Source organism: Ambystoma mexicanum, chromosome 9 (genome assembly GCF_040938575.1).
Source record: "Ambystoma mexicanum isolate Mex_15411 chromosome 9, UKY_AmexF1_1, whole genome shotgun sequence".
Taxonomy (NCBI): domain Eukaryota; kingdom Metazoa; phylum Chordata; class Amphibia; order Caudata; family Ambystomatidae; genus Ambystoma; species Ambystoma mexicanum.
In genome coordinates, this window is record NC_090931.1 from 611,788,431 (window position 1) to 611,810,316 (window position 21,886).

The 21,886-nt window shown below is 44.4% G+C and overlaps 1 protein-coding gene across 11 annotated transcripts in view; it reads left to right on the forward strand.

Annotated features, from left to right (window-relative positions):
- GIT1 (GIT ArfGAP 1) overlaps positions 1-21,886 on the forward strand; it is a 583,248-nt gene that overhangs the window by 400,110 nt on the left and 161,252 nt on the right. For all 11 annotated transcript variants that reach the window (XM_069615265.1, XM_069615266.1, XM_069615270.1 and 8 more), the window contains 2 exons: positions 2,116-2,213; positions 17,866-17,977. In XM_069615265.1, coding sequence (XP_069471366.1) covers positions 2,116-2,213; positions 17,866-17,977 — 210 coding nt within the window. The remainder of the gene's footprint in view (positions 1-2,115; positions 2,214-17,865; positions 17,978-21,886) is intronic.

Here is a 21,886-nt window from a genome sequence, read left to right on the forward strand (position 1 = left end):
AGCTGCAAGTGTGTACATTTTGTCTGTAGTCTTGTAACCTGGGAGCATGGTTTAACATGAATGGTGTTTTTTATTTTAAACTTGCACCAGATCAGCTCTATTGAAATATGGAAGTATGTGTTTTATTACTCTAACTTCCCGAATCTTGATGCAGAGCATCCGTCCTTTGTTTTTGACATTCCACTTTGTAAAACACAAATTAATTTCTTACGTTTTAATATACCAATTTTACTTCATTACATTTTGAAGATATACATCCTTGTTGTGGTTATTTCTCCTACAAAAAGGACCCATGCTTAGCATGTTGTGTTGAGTTTGACGTCCAACTCCAGGCCTCGAGGGCCCGATCCATGTCAGGTTTTTAGGATACCCCTCATTAATATTCATGAGATAATATTCATAATATCCTTGGAACTCTCTACACTCACTCAAGAGGGTGGGGGGGGGGTCTGTGATGACTTGGCTACTGACAAACCGGTCAATCAAAGGGTGGATGAAATGAGGGCTTGTGCTGGCTCACTCTCCAGACAGACTAGGAAACTGCGAATCAAATACAGCCCAGTGCAGTCTCACACCTTGGAACTTTATTCCCCCAAAATGCTCCCCGAGGTGGCAGAGTAGCCAGCAGACGGGTAAACGAGCAAGAAGTGGGTTGCTTGGTGCCCATGCTGCAGTAAGACGCACCCGGAAATTAGAGCTTGGGACACAGCTGAGATGCCACACTCAAGGGTGTGTTCGAGCCTAATGGAGACCGTTACCCCACAAACCAATTTATTTTTAAATTTATAAAGCGCTCACACAGCCCGCAGGCATCGAGGCGCTGTTACAGGAATTGTTTGTTTTTCTTAGTTGCATAATTGTTTTTTTTTTTTTTAATTATTGTTGTCTTAGTTACGTATTTATAACGCGCTTAAACACCCAGAGGTTTCTAAGCGCGGACCCGGGGATCGAACCTGTTGTTGCTTCGTGTCGTCTTGCTTCCAAGACACGCTGCCGCTGAGCTATCCTCCCGGAACGGCAGGGTCCTCACTTTGGTCATCTAGTCGGTTAATGAAAGCCTTCACAAAATATCCGTTATTCAGCACCCCACCCGCTTTCTGTGGATTACATCACACAGCCTTTAATACCCTGGACGGTCTGTCGCTAGTGACCGATGTTGTTGAAGAGCTGAAATGTGCTCTCTGCCTCTCAGACACCTTATTCAAAGAACCGAAAGGATCCCCTACCCGAATCTCGCACAGTGGTGCAAAAAAACCCACTTCTGCAAGTCCCTTGTCAGCATAAGACCACCTGGTTTGGTTTTGGAATCGATGTTAGATCCATGTCTTTGGTTGGCCCCATTGCACGCACTTGTCTGCGTTTTAAGATTGCCAGTGATTGACTTTAACGTGCATCAGTAATCTGCCGCAGAGACTTTATGGTCATTTTAACTCGGTTTGCCACTACCGTTTCCCAGCCCATCTGCTTGTCGCATTTGGTGAAAGTGTCATTTCCTTTGCTTGGCGATTTTGTCTGCAACCCCTCTGTGTTGGATCTCTCTACAGGCCATGCTCTCTCCAGGTCCTATATATCATGTATTCACATACTAAAGCCATGTATTGCCGCACTAGCTTCGTCGATTTCTGTGCCATGTTCATATTTGTCTTTCGACGTAAAAAGGCATTATTACATTTTTTTTATGTCACATGATGTACATCTTTGGCTGTAAAAAGACAGATACTTTGCTAAATTTTATGAAGATACAACCTTTATCTCAACTGATTTATGGAAGATGTATTTTAGTATAGCTACTATAACATTTTTGATTGAATTTCCCAATTTTTAATTAATCCATTGTCAATTGTTTTCGTTGATTTTTTTGTTGATTTTTTTAAATCAAGTTGGTAATTATTTGACTGTTGGAATTTTATGATGTATTTTGTAGTATGAATTATTTTTATTGTTACATAGTGAGAGGCTTGATTTCAAGCCGAATCACTAAATAAAAAGAAATATATTAAATTTGTATTCAGCGTCCTTGTCTCGGGATTGCATCAGATGATATGCCACACCAAATGTAAGTTGTGTACCATTGGGTCAAGTGACACACGTGCTTTCATCTTCTCTCCCCTCCAGTCTGGCTGACCACACAGAACCATAGCACGCTGGTGACAGAGCGGAGTGCGGTGCCTTTTCTCCCCGTCAACCCTGAATACTCTGCCACGCGCAATCAGGTAACACTCATCGCTCCAGTGCACTCAGGTTCAACAACATGTAGAGTATTGGCCTGTCGTGCCATCTAGTGGTAAAAGTATGTGCTTGCACCCATTTCCCACAGACTGCTTGACCCCTTTACATATGCCTAAATGAGCTGTGCATAGGTGCTATATTATGGTCCGTTTTACTATAATGGATCCTGTATAACGTTAGGTTGTGTATATTTGATATCCTGGTCTAGTGACGATGTATGGCATACATTATATTAACCTCTTGCACACGGGGCAGTGTTGCAACCTACATCCTTTGTGGATGGGCAACTTTCTCCCGGAGTGGGCAACGATTTGTTTAACAAGTTTGAGTTTCACACGCTTTCAAAGAGTTGTGCTCTGGGACAGAAGGTCATGTGGGGGGTGGGTGTGTGTGTGTGTGTGGGGGTGGGGGTGGGGGTGGGGGTGGTCCGGGGGGTAGGTGGTGCTTCAATGCTATACCAAGATTAAAGGAGAATTCAGTGATAGCCTCTGCAAAATGGCGGCAGTAACGAGCATAGAGGTCTTTCAATCCATCTCCATGGTAATCTTTCACATCCTTGTGGCTAGGTCCACGGATGCTCATGCGCAAATATTACATGCAAATGGTCGTAAAACACAACAGGCACAATCGGTAGTTGTCGGAGAGGAGAGGAAAGGTAGGGACACGCCTGTTCATTTATAAACTAAGTAAAACTGTCGACTTTCAGGGAACTCTCGGGCCAGTCCTGGGAGGAGAGTGAGGGCTATATGCATGAAAGAAGTTAGTCTGGACAAAGGATGAAAAGCAGAGTTACAAATAAACTGAAAAGATGAAGGAAATGGCACAATGTTATGAATGTTAAAAAGCTGATATTGACAGATGTGGACAAAAGATTATATATGAAAAGGTAAGAGAAGTAGAGAAGATTGCATGCACAGGTTGACCGAGAAAAAAGCGGCGGTGAAGAGTAGTACACATCTCACCCAGCATAGTAACTCTTGTACCCCCAGTCCATAGCCCCCATGCTTCAATATTTTTGGAATATCAGTCTGCTGTTCACTAAACATATGTGATGCTGGGGGATGCATGTGCAGACATGCCCACACCTGGCGCCCCACCTCGTATACAAGGGGTCACTATGGCGGGTGAATAACTTGGACGTACTCCTACGTCCTGCCCCGTCCCTCCATTTTGATGGAGATTACCCGAGCCCTCAGTCTGGGAGGAGAAATACTCGATGGATTTACCCAGACGCTTTCTTCAAAATATCTCGTCTAAACCGGCCTTCCACTCTGGAACAGAAATAAATGAGGATGCCTTGCGGAAGGCGAGCGGGGAGGGCCACATCGCTGCTTTGCAAATAGTTTTAAAAGGAACATACCTTTTGAAAAGCAACAGAAGCCACTTTAGCCGGAACAAGAAGTTGTGAAGGCTCTTTGGGAGCGTCATCATTTGAACCTTGTAACACTCAATGAGGCATGGAGCAATCCTGTGAGAAATGGTAGATTGTGCTTCCTGCTTTCCTGGTATATGTACAACTCGGACATGATCTTGGGAAGAAACAAACCATGGGTCTGGAGAAGCCCCTTCTTAAGGCCTCGGCAGACAGATCGTAATTCGCTTACTCATCCAGTAGAGTTCACCAACAACAGCAAGACAGTTTTCCCAGAGCCCCACTTGAGATTTGTGGACACCATCGTTTTAAAAGCCGTGTGCACCAACTCATCCACTAGTACATTCAGATCCCACAAATCAAAATTCCTGTATCCCCAGGAGCCACCATACGTGCATGGCATAACTCCATTCTTATGCCAGTTCTCCTCTGAGTGAAGCGAAATGGAGATCTGGTTGATAAGGGCTTACAGCGGATTTACTTCTGTGACAGAATGCCACCTGATGAGGGTGTGATAGCCTGAGTTTATTCTTAATTTTTAATAAAACAGTGTAGGTAATTCTTTTGTTGAAAGTGAGATCTCCTAAACGTATCCCCCTTTTGTAATGGACACTTGTACCTTGCTGTGACTGTCTCCAGACAGCTGCAGCACCTACTCAGCAGTGGCGGAAGGACATTTTCTTAGGTCATGTGCATTCTTGAACACAACTGCTAGAAAACAAAATTCTAACAGAGGCATCTTTTTAATTGTCTGCACCTCTGGTTCAAAATATAATTTATCATTGTGCACCCCAGCAGCCTGGTAGCAGTGGCTAATCTCTAGATATTAGCCATGTCAGGTTATGACACGGTGGCTACTGAATGTCATATTGTCAGCATGGTGAGTAGGGGCACAGTCATGAGTCTGGTGTGCATTAGCTCTCTAGCCTGGGTACCCAACACAATCATGTTGCGTGCAGTGCAGGAAGCTTGCCTTTGAACCCCCTTATATGGGGCAATGACTTTTTTCAGGGAACAGGATTCTCCTGCTCAGGATGTGTCCTGGGAACCGGTGCTTCAAAGACATTCCTGTCATAAGAATGGCCGTCTGACACTAGGGTGCTGATTGCTGGGAGCCTTTTATGTAGGCAGACAAAAGAAGGGGGCCGAGGGAGAGCAGCCCAGACAAGAGGTACAGACTACAGAGAGCTCTCTCCATTTTGATTTTTGATTGTGCTCCCAAACAAGCTGTCCCCCTTCCTGCAGACAAGGCACTCTGGGTTTCACATCAGCAGGCAAATGACACTTGCACACTTGCACTTGCAAATGACAAAGCAGCCAGGGTTAGGCTCTTCAACTTAACAGCCTTTAACTGAACCAATCTGCTGTAGCATTTTGCCTCTATAAAAGGGGGGAAAAACCCCTCCCCTTAGTTTACCCTTGCTTTATTCATCTTTGGCATTCGTTTGCAGCATTCACTGGAATCCCTGTTTGCGAGTACAGTCTACTCAACAGTCCTCTGCTAGTGAGAGGTGAAGACAGGAGCTCCAAGGAAGAGGAAAGATGTTATCCCTAATCATCCCAAAGGCCTTTTTTGGGGTGACCAGCTGGCTGGAAAAGGCTTACTTCAACTGAGACACTGGTACCCAGGACCCTGCTCAGTGGAGGCGACTGAACCTTGTAAACCATCTTGGTGGGGAATGGTGAAAGAAAGGACTCCCCTTGTCCCCGAGACCCTGGACTGGCTCTCACAGCAACCATAGAAACAAGGAAGAGACCCCTGGCAGTCCCTGCATCTCCAAACTGCTTTGATGCCAGTTTGGGCACCTTCAACACTGTACAGGCTGATGCAAAGGAACCAGCTTGAGTCCTCTCCACGCTCAACCGCATCTGAGTTTAGCTCAACGCAGAAGCCCTGCCTGATCCACATCTAAGACCCTATGCGTCTTCTATTGTCCCAAACTTGACACCACTTCACTAGTTATCGGGTTCTTCAAGCTCAAAGCCGTCGCAGTCCTACGGCACGATGTTGAGCCTGGTGAGCCCGCTCACAGCCGAAGGTAAATCTCTCCTTTGCCCAACCCACAGTACTGAGTCTTCCAGCGCAGCTGACCCATTGGCTGCCATCTCCAGTGTTTTCGATCCGCAAACCATCGTCGCTGCTGAACAGCACAGCATTGCTGGAACCCAGTGCCGCCACTCCCAGTCTATATCCCAGCCTGGTGCTGAAAGTACCTAGTAACTGTTTTTGGGCCAAAAGGCCTGGGTCTATGCTTTTGAGCTTTCAAAAACCTGACCAAAAGGTATTTGAAGTGGCCCTGTCCCCTTGGTCTGCCTAAAAGAACCCTATTGACATTTGAACCCCTTCCTCTCCCTTTTTAAAGAGCTCTACAGAAACTTTTACATTTTGCTGCTGAAATCTTTGCCTGAGCCACCCAAGCACTATGACATCCAGTGATTGGCTCTGCCTGTACTCTCATATGCAATTGTTATTCCTAATAACGCACAGCAAAGTTCTCATTCTAAAGTTGACCTTCTGTCGCATGCCCTGCTTAGTCAATATGAAATTGTTAATCAAGCAGCTTGCATCTCTTCCCGTCACTCACCTGTGGTTCTCAGCAGCTGTTGCATAATTATGATCCTTTGCTTTTGGGGTTTACCCCATTCACTGTATACCCTAACAAGACCACCCCAAGGAATGGTTAGCCCCGTAATATTTTTAATCTGTGCCAGTACTTCCCGCCAGAAGCATTAGGATTTCTCGCAGACCCAGAGCAAGTGAAAAGGTGAACCCACAGCAGGCCACCGCGCCAGCATGTTTGGAGGAATAGAGGGATTGATTTTTGTGTAGCTTCTCAGGGGTGACGTACCAGCGATAGCATACTTTTTGCTGCCACCTCCTTGTTTGTCACACACGTAGAACTACCAAAGATACGGACCCAGATTCGATTCCAATCATCCACTTCCAGCTCTCTCCCCAGGTCGTCCTCCCGCTTTATCATATAGCCCTCCTCAATATCGGGGTCAAATCTATCCAATAGTTTATACAGGGCTGAGACTCTACCCCTGGGTGCCATTGCCGTTAAGTTGAGCTCTGGTGCTAGAAGTTCCCTGCCCCCGTTGGTCGTCGTGGCCGAATGAGACATCAATGTCTGAGTTGTGTTTAAGCAAAGCACTCTCCCTCAACCTGGAATTTGGTCTCACATTCCTCGAAGGACAGGGGGGGCACCGGCATCATAAGTCACGCAGAAGAGCTAAACCTCCCTCTCCGGAACCGGGGTAGATCGCATCTAGGGAGAAAAATCAAGATTATTCCATACCGACAAAAGGGGTCCCGGGGTAATTATAATACCCCATCTATGGGCTGCCCTCCTTCAATCGTGAATGGTAGCTGCAGTGGATGTATGTGGTCCAGCACCGGAAATCTGTGGGAGTACCCTCAGGAGGGACAGAGGGCCTGGCGCCCAAGCTTCTTCATTTTGCTTCCACTTAGGAGGGTCGTCTAGCACTTGCCATGAGAACATGTGCGACAATTAGGCCGCAAGGTAGTATCTAAAAATATCAGGGACACCAAGACCCCTGCTTTTGATACCCCTAAGCATCACCTTCCTGGCAATTCGGCGTTTCATTTTTGCCGCATATGAAACGCATGATTCCCTTCTGTAACCTCCCCAGATCTGTCAGGGAATCCGGACTGGCAAGGCCAGACAATGGTAAATGAGCCTAAGAATGAGGTTCATTTTAACAGAGGGGATCCTACCGAATCGGGAGACCTCCTGCTTATGCCAGTGATCCAGCTCTCCCAACAGGGCCCTAAACGGACGCAGAAAGTTACGCTGGTAGATCTGCCCAGATTTGTTTGGCATTTGAATCCCCAAGTAGGTGATTTCAATATTGCACCTCGGTATCAGGCTAACGTTAGTCAAATCTCTTGGGGATGGTTTTGACATACGCACCCCATAGCGCTAAACATGCCTATTGGATTTTTGAGTTCCCCTTCAAAACGAATTGCAAAATGTCTGGCATTTTACCCTATTTTTCACAAAGTGTGCTGCATAAAGCCCCATTTTAACTTTAATTATTCATATGGAATGTGCAGCAGCCCCTGCTTTGTTGAGTAGCTTGGGGGTATGGGTGGAACCTCCTCAGCAGGGGGAATTCCAAAGTTTGTGCTGCGCCACTGGTTACAAGGTGTGGGAGATTGGAGACGCTGAAGTAACTTTATTTTAGCCTTCAAGATTTTTCACAAATACTACTTGTGAAATAAACTCATGAGTTCTGCCTCTCGATTTATATAATCCTATTTTCAGCTGAGAGACACTAGATCAACACCTCCTATTTTTAAAGGGTTGCATTCCAAAAAACCAAATAAATATTAATGTTTATTTGGGAAACAACATACAATGTGTGAAATCTTGAAGGATAAAACAAATCAGGAATTCAACGGTGTGGATTTAATCCTCAAAATAAGAAGTAATACCTGAATAGAATTGACTCAAATTAAACTGATACAATACGAGGGAAGATTTGAGTTCCAGATCCCCAAACTAGGTTCTATTATTGTGGATACCGACGCTGAAGTAACAGCAACCATTTTAAAACCCCCGTCCGAAGTACATGTGAGAATGAGTTCCCCTACAGAAATAAACCTCTGACCTCCTTCACAGCTCAATAAAACTGATCCTGCTAAAACCTTTTTTCGTTTTGGGTTTTGAAGACTAGGAGGAGGTACACAGGCACCCTGCCCAAAGAAACTAGTCATCCGATAGCAGGGGGGCACGACTCTAGGGAAGGGAGGGATGCGCGAACCCTTCCTTACAGAAGGGTGGTCTAAAAACCCCTAGCTTATAGATCATATTGAGCAAAGGCAAGAGGTTGTTTTCCTAATGCAGTAAAAATGCTGAATTATTGAGCGTGTTGTGGCGTTTCCAAATTGTATGTTTGCATCCAATATACTGTTTGAGTTATGACTGTCCCATGGAAAACTATAAAAAAGGTTTTGGAAAGTATTACAGAAAACTCTACTAAGATGAATACTTGTCACTTTTTAGAGCAAACAATTTGCTTCTGTTGCCAGTAAGCTATCAATTTATTGGGAATTGGCAAACGTCAAGACCACAGAGTTACTGGAAACATGTTTTCCTAGGCCACTCCTCCCAACTTGTATTTGCAGCAGTGATTGAATCTAATAGGCAGACTGAGGGGGTTTTGATGGGCTGGGCTATAGCTTATAGTAACGTTCGCAAAATAATGTCCTTCAGTGGACATTTTGGGAATATTGTTGCTTGTGAGTTTAGACAGCCCGCATGTCGTGCTTGCCAACTTTTGTAGGCCCTTTCTAACTACAGATGGACCAAGATAGAAGGTCAAACCTGGGATGGGTACCAGGTGTTAGGGAGATTTATCATTTTTATGCTTCATCCCCGCTCCTAGTGAGACCACCTGCACTTTTTGCTGGACTTCTGGACCTTTTTCTTTAAACCTGAATGAGTGGAGCCTTTTGCTACTCATTCATTCTTAAGGGCTCTTTTTGGAACTCTCTATTCTTTGTATTTTACCTGTACTATGGAGTCTATTTTCTCGATGACTATTAAAGGCATCTCTGTTTTACTATTGCAGTGTTGCTGGGGACCCCTGCCGCTGTCGTTTGAGATTCTTTTCTTTATCCTAGATTAACTACAGTTCTTAAGGATACTTAGTATCTCTCCAAAGACTTTATAGTGTGATAGATTGGCACACATCACCTTATGTGGAGTGCCAATGGGATACCTAGTATCCACATTCTCTCTGCTCCTGTGACCTTTTAGTAACATAGACAATCTCCTAGTTATGTGCGGTGGCAGCGGACGTGTTCTACCAACTGTTGTGTGATTTTTCTACGGCAGGCATAGCCCCAGTAGGGCACAATAGGAGCACCAAGTACTAACTTGGGGCCTCACCTCTTTTTTCGCCATTACTAGCTTGGTTGTTTTTGGTAGCCCTTCTTATCCCGTTCTGGGAGGGAGAGGCCTGTGTCTGTGTTTTTCTTTTGGCGGGAACCCTTGGGTGTCCCCGCTTGGGCTCCAGACTGTCTGGGCAGTTCTGTCCTTTGTCTGCCAGAGTTCCTAAATAGAACCAGCTCCCGCTGGGGGTCCCTTTTCTGTAAATTGCTGAGAGAGATTGCAGAGGGGTTTGTACTGGAACTGTTACCATCCTGCCTTGATTTAAAATAAACAAAGTTTAAAAAAAAAAAAAAAGGTGAGGCTCCTAGAGTGAAAAGCAAGTTGACCACTGGAAGCTTAAGTAACTGAAGACGATGACGACCGGAGACGCCTGCAGACCCTTTGCAACACTGTGAAGCGACCGCTGCTGTACATACCCAGTTATCTGTGCGACAAAGGAACTCCGAAGAGGACAACTCCTTCCCTTTGACTAGAGGGAACAACCAGTCCCAAGACTAACTTTTATTTGAGCCATCTCCCTGTGAGTTTCTGGAGCTGCAGAAACCTCAATACCAGGAGACCTGCTGCCCATTTCGAGTGCATCGTTGTGGAAAGGCTGAATCCATACACATTTTTGCTGAGCCCTGAAGGACACTCCAGAGATTCGATCCAACTTTCCCAGACCCCCTCATCAGAGTGCGGACTGCAGGAAGTGAAGATTGACCGGACAAATCGCATCCTTTGTTGGTGCTGCAGAAAAATCACAACAACCACAGAGTGACCAAAGATGAAAGCAGAGCCAGAGATCCTCCCTTGACACTGCTACTGAGAGATCCCGTCCATTGTCCGTCCTACCTTTCGTCATCAGACCAAGTAATCCGGAGGTCTGGTGCAGAGCTGTATCATCGCGGAGCATCCACCACGAATGTCTTCAAACCTAAGGTACTGTGGGGAAAAAGGTGTTGCTTACCTTATTATAGAAAGTCGCTCCAGTGTTGGATTGCACGTAGAGGTGTCTAGGGCAACCCCTCTTACCTTCAACTCAAACTGCTGCTTGTGTCCCTTTAGTGAGCCCTTTGTCAAGGTCTCCAATGTTGGTTAAGTCTTCTTATATCTTCTTCCTAGATACTAGAAGGTATCCACAGGAACTATTGACTTCTGCTTCTGTTCAAGACTTTAAGCCTCTCTGTACTGCCTTTTTAGCTAGGATTGCGTTTTGGACTCGAGACTTGCTGTGCAGGGAAACTGCCTCTAGAACCTCAAGTTCTGCTAGGATAACACTAACCAACTGTTTTCCGTCCCAAAAATCTGTTATATGTGTATGCTGACTAAATGCAATTACAGTATTACTTTGTGGGTGCGCGTTATTACTGATAATACTGTCAAACTCCTGTAACAATTGTATGCGTTCAGCAACTACCAGCTAAGAAGTGACCCTTTGAAAGTATTAACAAGTATACCTGTGTGTGTTGGTTTATCGTACTAAGTATTTACAAGTGACGCTTGTGTAAATGTAATCTATATTTTAATATAAATGAATGTGTAAGTGTTTCTTTGAAGTGCATTTATAGCTAGGTTCAGTGTACGGTTGCCAGACATTTAGTCGAAAAAAATTGGTCGACCAGACAAATGGTCGAACCATTTTGGTCGAAAACCAAATGGTCGAAATTTTTTTTTTTTTTTTATTTTAACCCTTTTTTTGGGGGGGGGGGTGTCCCCAACCCCCTTTTTTTCTCTAAAAACCCCTTTTTTAACTAAACGAAAACCCGAAAAATAAATATATAAATTAAAAAAAAATTCGACCATTTGGTTTTCGACCAAATTGCGTCGACCAAATTGCAGTCGACCCGTTTTTTTTCGACGAGTTGACTGGACACCTCAGTGTACTTACCTACAGCTCGCATATTCCTCTTAAGATCAGCCTGACTGCTCTCTACCAAGGTCTCCGAGTTGTACAGACTGATACTAAGATTTGGGGATATACAAACCACTGGACTAGCTTACTAAAGTCTTACCTCCAAGTGGGACTTTAGTAAAACTCCCCTAACACCTTGTACCTGGTTTAATGCAGAATGTCTAATGCAAAAAAAATTGGTCATAGGAGGATGGGTTGAATGGTACAAAGAAGGGGGAAATCTTAATGCAGGTAACACAAGTCAGGACTGATTATAAAGTCCTACTGGGCAGAAAAAAACGAGATGCCCAGCAGATAGTTCTTTCTAGCAGTTAGTAGTCTGGTGTGGTCGGAGAATGTGGGCCACAGCTGGAGTGCACTTTAAATAAAGAAATCTTGTGTTGCAAGTTCTCCACTTTACATGGAAGAAAGGACCAGGGCTTGAGCCAGAGTTTTTGTGGAGGCCAGTATATGCATTATGTTGTCCCCTTTACACTCTGTGAAGTAGTTATTTATTTAAACTGTGATCAAGTCCCTTGCCCAATTCTAGGGACGCTGTCTGTTGGAGACCATACTCACAAGGAAGATGCTGAGAATATGGAGTAGTAAGATGATGCTTTTTCTGCCCGCCTCCCCTTTCAACACAATTTTCCCTTCTTGAGGGGATGATTTACTGACTCTGCTTTTAGGAGGTCCAAGCATTGGGCAAAAAGGGAAAGGTTTTAGTGTACAGTTGTTGAATACGGTACATGTATAAAAAAATAACAGAGCTTGGTTCCGGGAGTGTGGCAAAGCGGAATATTCTGAGACTCCAACAAGGAGTACATGTAGACAGCAGAAGCAAAATGAAAGTTTGTGTGACTATGCTAGCGAACTTATGCGGGCATCAAACGCCAAAGCCATTGTCTGCTGTGGCTCGTGCGGCAAGCCTGTGCAGACATGTGGGTGAGCTGAAACAATTTCCACTGCTTTACTAGGGAGTCAACACAGAGGCCCAGAAACCGTTGACATTTCTTGCAGGGCCTGCTCCACAAGCCTGCTATATCCAAGAGGATAAATAGGTTAAAAATGGTTACCCCAAACTCCCATACACAGGAAATGTCTGAGGACTGCAAACACTTACTCCAGAGCTGCTGCTATGTTAAAGCCCAAAGTGGTGAACAAGAGTTTTAAAAACTTGCTTCAGTCCCCAGGAATTGGATTGCATCCATGTAGGTTAGCTACAGTTAACTAATCTCATGGCCTCACCAAATTACCCTCACAGTTGCAGGCCTTCACAGAAAGGCTAATCCAAGGGGAGGGGTTAGCAGGCAATATAAACCTAGAGTCGCGGTTAGCAGTAGGGGGTAGACTGGGTAGATGTGTCAAGCCCCACTGCGCAGAGCTACTATGCCCCACCAGTCCTTAACCATTCACGGCCAAAAACCTTTTGTTTCACAGGTTCCTGATACTGGACAGCTGGGGTAAAACAGATTGGCACAAAATAATAAAACCAGAGAGCATTCTTTACTCCTTGCCCTCCGTTCAGTCTCTGAGAAGAAAGCATACAAACAGCCTTTGAGTACCTGCACTAGCTCACTCCTACTGTCCCCTCCCTTGGGCCCCTAACCCACCTGCACACTTCTCCCAATGATCTGGAGAGGTTGGTGAATTGAAATTGGATAATTTAGTTGAAGATATTCTTAAATGTTCCTCCTCAGAATTTTAGTCCTGGGGCTTGGCTTGGCTGTGCTTTACACTTTCTCAGTCTTGCAAAAAGACAACTTTTTACTAACTTTTACAAAATAAAATTGGAAAACCATGAAATGAGGAAAAAACTAGATTCCCATCCACTCTGCGGTGTCTATCACTACGCTTTAGCTCACTGTACATTTCAGAGGAGAAATATCCATTTGCACCAGAGACCGTTGGATCCGAAGAGAACCATTTGCACTTCTTTCAAGAGCCCTGCCCACTGTAACCTTGATCCTTCAAATCCTGGCACACAATGCCTGCTCGCCTGTCTATTCACTCTTCATCCAGCCTAGCGTTATTGTTAATGTTAGTCTACTGATTATTTTGTTTGCACTGTTGGGACAAATTCCATGTACTTGGTCAACAAAACTCACTTGTGCAATTGAACTTCGTCCCTTTTTGCTCTAGGAAGATCTAGATTTAAATTATATTGCAACAACTTGTGCTTTATCACTTGTCTGATCTGAATATGTTCAAAGCTTGTGAAAGATCAACTGTCCTTTACCTACTCCTTTGGAGGTGCTATGAAAGGGCTGTGTCTAAGGATAGCACCATGCAAATCAGCAATACATATATGCCTGGGATGGATGTTCCCCAAACATTTACCAAGCCCACTGTTAGGGTGGCTTCTCTCTTCACTCTTTTCAGGGACATGGGAGACTAGGCACAAGGGTTGAAGTGTCTGTACTTGTTGGGCAAAAGCCGAGCTGCCCAGATCAGAGCCTACAATTGGTTTACACCACTCTGTTGTGTTCGCCAATGCCTTGCAAAAGCACTAGTATAGGCATGACACATGTGATCAAAATGGCATCATGTGATCATGCCTTTCACATGCACCACTGTCTACCTCCATCCTTTCACCATCTATTTTGTTGACTAACACTTAGACCTCACGCTTTTATTCTTAAAACATTTGGCAACAGCGTCTTGTATTTTCCAAGGCCTTCATAAATCTTTTTGGTTCCCCCATCTTGCTTTGTTTCCAAATCTGCTGGCATTACAAGTTTGTCTTGGACTTTATTTCTACGGTCAATGTATATTTTTATATTTTAACACTTTTCTTTTTAATATTGTCACTACGGCAAGGTCTTGTTCCATGAGTGTACTGGAATACTAGCACTTTCATTTCTCTTGTGGTCTTTAAGATTCTCTTTCCAGAGGAAGACCTGCATCTTAATTAAAATGTCTCCAAGGTTTTCTTGATATGTTGTTCCCTCACAGGCTGTCGACATGGCACACCTTTTAAAAATGTAGTTGTCATGCTCCCAAGTCGCTCCTAGCGCTTCTTTGTTGCTTTATTCTTGGGGCACCACAGAGTATTGCTCCCTTAGGATTGCTCACTCTTTACCAGTTGGGCCACAGTCTGAGCTGGAGCTATATTTTATTTCTTTAAAACATGCAAGCGTGGACAAAGAAAAAACAAATGCGCAACAAAGTGTTGTAAAGTTTAAAATTGAACCAAACCATGCAGAACATATAAATTAGATTGTGTGGTCAGCATAGTACCAATAAAAAAATTAAAACCTAACAAAATGTACAAGGAAATAGAGTAAAAATGGATGGACTTGCCCGTAACCAAATTTAGTTAACCAGGGTGGATGGCAGCTATTTGTGGCGTTTACTAAAATAGACACAATCTATCAATATTCCCAGGGAATCTGGCAGCTTGCTCCCCCAAGTGGATTGGTGCCCAGATTAAAAACCTGTTAGGGTTCAGGTTTTGTGGCATTTGGAAACTAGCTCCTATTCCTCAAGCCCCATAAAGCACCAATTAACTAATGCTTGGCACAAATATTACAGAGCTATAGAATGCACTACCTTGTGACCTTGCACTCGAGCTTAAACTGGATGTGGGTGCACAGTAGCAGCTAATGGTGCTTCTTTAGGATAGGTGCTGTGTTCAAATTCTCAGAACCAGCAAGTAGCCTGGCTGTAGCATAAGTGCCTACCCCCTCTGCCAAGATGACCAAAAGTGGATTTAGAAAATTCAGCAAGAGTACCATCCCCGTAGCTCACAAGAGACCGAAAAAGCAGTTGGAAACCAGACCGAGAATAACTACAGGAAACCCTGTAAATCATAAACCCCTGATGTTCCATCCGGATGACCGTGCAGATCACCTCTCCTGTCCTATGGGTGAGGGTGCAGTCCTAGCCAGAACTCCCAGAGCACGCCAATCACTTATCGATGATGATTTCTTATCCAAGGGAGACAAAAACTGTCAACAAATCTTCAGTACTAATAGTAGGAAGAGCCTCCAAATATCATAGGAATTTATTCTTTGTAGGGATCCCTTTGGATCATCAGAATGTGAGTATCTTGGAGTCTGATGTACAAAGAAATCTATATGGGGACAACGCCTAGCTTGAAGCAGGCAAGACACATGACCCAGGCTTTTGCCGGTTTGACAAGGCTTTAAATGACTTGGGCAGTCAACCAGCAGAACTCTGGTTTAGAGCATACAATGCTAAAGGGCAATTGGTGGCCCTTTACTGGGACGGTATTTGGGCTATAACAATGTCCTCCCAGACAAAATGTAAATAACTGTCTCACAGCGCACCCTTTTTCTTACCTAGAAATCCTGAGTGTACACAACAATTGATTTGGGGATGAGTTATGCAGAAGATCAATTGGCCATCATCGGCCGGGCTGTGGCTTACAACATGGGCAACCAAACATGCATCCTTCAGCAAGACAAACATTGAGTGTGAGGACTAGTGAAAGGACTTTGGCCTGCCCAAGTCAAAAACAATTTTAAATGAATTAATGTCACACCCTGAAATAATCCCAAAACAAGGCTAAAACTCCCCTAGAAACATGTTGCAGTCAGAATAAATTGAATTGGCCAAGCAACTCTGCACGTGCTATTATATCTAATCCTGAACAATTGGAGACACATTTCTGTTGCACCATCAGTGTTTTTTATTGTTTGCTTCAGCACCCCCTAACCTAGTGTTGGGAAAGCTGCTGAGGTTGGGACAATGTGAATTGTAGGTGCCTCTTTTGCCCAGACACAATCAAAAACACAGTGCAGTATGTGTGGCTTTGTCCAGTGTGTAGTTTTTAAGGACGGTAATCCCATTGCTCAGGAGAATGTTTACATTAGTTTCACACAGGAGAAAGCAAATTGGTCAAGAATACAGGTTAACGCAGTATTGGTTTGAATAAAGCGATGTCCACATAGCATTAAGTGAATTTCTAGGTGGTCTTTACGAGAAAGTAATGCAGTTCAGAAGAATCTGTAGTGGCATCTTTTAAAACATGATGTTGCTTCTTAGGGTCCACTGCGAAGACTACTCGCCTGTAACCCTAACGTACAAAGTTTAACAGTGCATTTTCTGTACAACAGCGGTACCTGTTATCTTACAAAGGGTCAATATGTATTCAGCCTCTTATAAACATGGAAAGGAAGTCTGGCTTCTGATTGGCTGTGTGGGATACTGGTCCTGAAGCAGGGCCGTAGTCAATGGTAAAAGATGGAGCACATTGTTGCAAATAGACTTGGTTTCAGGATCACTCGGATGCCACAGCAGCATTACTTTCCAAATCCTTTGTGTATTTATACTATTCTTTGTCTCTGGTAGCAACCACAGGCCTCTGAATCTGCTGTTTGCCAGTGGTCCGCTGCAGCCACCTCTTATCTGGTCCATGCAAGGGAGAGCAGCAATGGCTTCCTGGGAGCAGGTCATCTTGGATATGCAACTTGGCTGTGCTCACCAGTCAAGATAAGGAAGTGACAGTTTCTTGGTTCCCTCACTTGCAGTTCAGTGTCCATGGATGCTGACAGCTTTGCCATCAGAACAGGCCTTGGACAAATCCCAAGACCAGCAGTGCTTCCTCACGATTCCTCTTTGGTTTGGCCTTTTCTTGATAGACAGGTTAGATAAGGTAAAGATGTAGGTAGACCCTCTGGTTAAATAGGATCTTGGTGGCTGTGAGGATCTCTTGGCTCCCAATCACAGGATTGCATCTGTATCATTCAAGCATTTGGCGGTTGCACAATCGGTGTATGCTGCCATATTCAACTCTCTGGCTTCTTCGCAGGCTTAACTCTGGCAATTGTGGCAGGCAGTGTCCAGTGCATATAGGGTAACCACTGTAATTCCCTCAATTTGCAAACAAGCTGTAGAACTTGGTACTTGATTTACATAGATGTTCCTACTAGAGACACCTCTGGGGTACACCAAGCTGTACCCCACTGTAATTGGCAAAGGCTTCCACCAACCAGTGGAGCTAACACTGCTAGCTATGCAAAGAGCTTAACTAAAGGAACAAGGCGTCTGGGGCATCCTAACCTTGTGAGGCTTGGGGTTTCTCAGGGTTACATTCAGAATTTGAGTCCTGACAAGGCCTGTGAAGAAAAAAGTTTAATTATTCCAGGTAAAATACGAGAAAGTGGAGGCCTTATGCCAGAGGTACAGTTTAGGATTTGTAACCTCACTTGTTGGTAATCACTTAATTGTTAAAACTCTGTAACCAGTTCTCTTGAATATCTCTTGTGCCTTTATTGTTCAAATGTTTTTTTCTGCACAATGCATCTCCCATATGTTTGCATTTATGTGTGGTACACTCGTGCTACCTTTTTTCATTGTCTCAAACTCACTTTTCATTGTTTTCCTTGTCTTACACACACCTCCCCTGCTCCTTCAAAACTCTGTCCACTTTTGCTGTCTTTTCCTCTGTAATAAAAGTATTAGATTGCTGGGGGTCTTAGTGCTTTTCTTTTTGTCTCTGACAGGGTCGACAGAAGCTTGCCAGGTTTAACGCACGGGAGTTTGCAACACTCATCATTGACATTTTGAGTGAAGCCAAGAGGCGGCAGCAGGGGAAGAGCCCTATCAGTCCTGCAGGTGAGGTAGAGCGGACCACTGATGCCTCTCAACGCAGAGGTGCAGGAGATTTCAGGATCTGGACCCGAATTATGGAATTGGGGGCAAGAGGCTAACCACTAGAGGTACAGGGTAAAGGAAACCGAGGAAGGTTACAGATTGGAAACAATTATTGAATCAAGGTTTTACAGATGCAAACATTGGATCAGAGCTAGAATAACAAAGGTATATAAGGGTACAAATATAGGATTAATTTAGGTCAGGATTGCAAAGAGGAGCAGCACAAGAACCATACAGTCCTGCGTACACCCAATGGGCAAGTATTAGTGGGCAATAAGTGGTTAGGGGTACCAAAACATTACAAGAACCACAGGAAATAAGGGGTGAAATGATAGTCTGGGAAAGAAATTGGTCCGCCACCAAGGGAAAAACTGTTCAGATGTTCAAATGCAGAATGTGTAAATAGGCATTCCTGCTTGGGCTTTCCTAATGTACTCCCTTTTGCAACTCTGTTGTATTGGGACCCATGCTCGGTGACAGGTGTGAAGTGGTTCCTTTCTCGCGCCTTGTTCCTTCCCTGCTTCTCCGGGGGACCATCCCCGTAACCCCACTCATTTGCACTCACCCCTTTGCCCCCTCAAACACTCTTTGATTAATCCTGGGTCTTTGTTCAATCCTGGGGTACACCATTTGTTTACAGGTATCCATGATCCTTCATGCATAGATGTCCTCCGACTTTTGCTTCTGCCATCGTGTGGTTACTTAAGAATTAGCAGTTGACTTATTTTCTCAGTCGCTTCTTACTCATGCAGACCATTCCAGGGTCGATTCACTGTCTGAACACTCAATCACCATCCTGAAAGAGACAATACATTTCAGCTTGCAAGCTGGCAACTAGCAAACAGTAGGGAGAGTTGTGGATGGGGCATACATCTCTCCAGACACTGAGAATTCCTTCACTTTACCACACACCTACAGGCTACCTCATTTCTGTGATTACAGATGGAAAAGATTCAATTGTAATTCTGCTCCAGCTGCAACTCAAAGTTAACTTGGAAGGGCAAACGTAGGGTTTGTCCTTGTTGATTTCCAAAGGACCACATCAAATGCTCAGAATGCAGACAATTCAAACCAAAAACTCTGAGCTTTGAATTAAGCCATGGGTGGACTATGGTAAGACCTCCGCCTCCGAAGAGGGTGTCAAAGTCTGGGAACCGAGCAAAGACGATTCAGACCACAAACTGCAACTAAAGGAGGATGCAGTAGAGGCACCCTTGCATCAGCCCCCATCTCTGCTAGGGAGACTTCCCCTGCCCACTATGTTACAGCTACACAGGGCAAGCTCAAGATGAAGGCCAAAGCACAGACCCATAAGAAAATGCTGAAAACGATTTTTTCAAGAGATTTGAAGCCGACCTGCCTCAGACTTGGTTGAAACAAAGTGTTAAAATGTCTATGAAAGACAGCAGAAGAGCACTCTACCACATACCAAGACCTCAGTATTCTTTACGCCCCCAGACTTCTTTCCTGTGACTGAGGGCACAGAAAAGGAAGGTTACTACACCCATACGTATAGGTGTCCCCCATAGTAAATCAATCACTTAAAAAATATATATATTTTTTTAAAGCAAATCCCTCTCATGAAAGGGAGGATACTGGGATCCTACAAAGACACCTGCCTTAACTACTGAACCTGTTTGGGAAGGCAACTCTTTTGTCTCTAAAATGACCATCTATTTTTATTTTTTTTAAATAGGGAGAGGAAATGGTTTTTTTAAAAAAATTCCACCTTCCCTCTCCAGGGCACACTGCAACCCCTTCAAAAACCTAGGTTGAATTTGATCCATACTGATGATTTAGTAGAGGAAGGCTTGGAGGAAAGTGGTGGCACGCCCTTGAATGTGCAAAGTTTAGAGAATCCAGGGGATTACCCCATGACCCAACCAGAAGATTTAGAGCGTCTTGTAACTAATGCACCAAATTGGTTATGCAGCTCTGCTACAAGTGACAGAAGCTAGATTTGTTATTAACTGTTAAACCGTGTTTTTACTAGAGCCGTGAATCTACAAATCAAAAAGAATTGAGCTTGAAACTACAAGTCCATTCAGCGACATCCCACATGCGATTCTCTAGTTGGTGCAATCGCCAGAAAGACGCCCACTCTTCTTTTACACACCAACCAAAAAGGGAAGGATAAACAATTTATGGCCTACCAGGTAAAATGGTAAAACTGGCTGCTTACAGTTGCCAATTCCACAGCTTTAATGGCCCGATATAACCGGCACATTGGAGCAATCTTAATGCCCTTATCCAGGACTGAACTGTAGACCGCAGTGCTTGAAATACAGCCGTCTGTTAAAATGCCCCATCAAGAAAGCAGACTGCTGGACAACAAGTGAAAGGAGCTTCAATTATTAAGCACCACTAGGTTTCAACCAGGCATAGACTTCTCTGGCGGACAAGCTTTCAGAGGAATCGCTACTTTTTGTCAAGGCAGTAGATCATGCACTTAATTAAAGGAAATAAGAACATGGCATCCTGAAAACTCAAGGGCACATTTCTGGTAAGACATTCTGGCGCCGGGGAGCTTTGTCGGGCCTATGCCATTTTTAAAGCCAAAGCTTCACCTTAATTCCCTCTCGCTACTCCCAGCCATCCAATGGAGGGTGGAGACAGGGCACTTCAGGCGCCCAGTCAAGTTCATACATCTCAACGCAAAGGTCCCAATTGCATAGAAGGGGCAGTGCACAAGGCGCACCCTCAAGAGGGAGCTGTACCCTTCACAAAACAATGACTCTCAAACCCAGGACACTGCAGTGGAATGACAAATTAAATCCGTCATCCACCCATGGGAGGGAATCGCAACAGAAAAGTGTTTTCCAAGCACAGTAAAAGCAAGATAGTGAATCAAGCTGATCTCAAAACTGTGCGATCTACCACACCACCAAGAACTCCTTCAATTGGAAGTGGGCACACTACTGCTAAACAGGCCCAACCACAGTATTTACTCAGTGTATTTCTTAGTACCAAAAAAGACCAAACAAGAAGACCAGTTTTAGATCGATGTCTGAAAAACAATTTTTTCAAACAGCAAAAATTCAGGGTGACTTTCGTTAAGGGGGCTTTTCAAAGTCACTACATACGGGATAACTTGGAAAAGCCAGCCTATGGTTAGCAAAGTTTTTCACAAACCCATTTAAGCAAAACCACTTGTGAGTAGCGTAGATCAAAGACAGTAAGGCTAAATTAAGGAGGAAGAGGGCACTGTTTTGTAGTGCAGTTACTACTTTGCAGAAATAGCAAGTGAAAAAACCCACACAGGCAAGTATAAAAATAACACTGTTTCTTAGAATACTACACTAAGTCGCGCTTTAATTATTTGAAAATAGGTACAACTTCAAGGTACACATATACATCTCAAAACTGGGTAGCCCACTATGGGTTAACATCCGCTTCTGCTGAACCATCGTCAGCCCCATGCGGGGTCCCGTAAGGGTCCTGTCTCACTCACATTGTACAACATGTTCACGAACCCACTCTTTGATATTCTGGACTATCTGGGTGTCACCTACACTAATAATGCGGATGACACCCAGATACTTATCCCCATCACTGGTGACCACGTGACCGACTCTATAGCCCTAAACGATGTCTATGAAGTCATACTCCTACGTCCCGTCCCCTTTCCTCCATTCTTGTGGGACATCTCTCCGTCCTGTGGGACGGGACCGGAGCACTTTGTAAAAAGCATACACATTTTTTTTTAAAATGTGTCCCTCTTTCCTGCGCGGGGCCCGGCACGCGGCTGTAACCCCGCCCACCTTGGCTCCGCCCCGTCCATCGCCCATCAGTCCTTTTCTCCGCTCGATCGGGGCCTGACGCACTTGCATCCTTGGAAGATTTTCTTCCCTTTTTTCCTCTGGCTCTCGC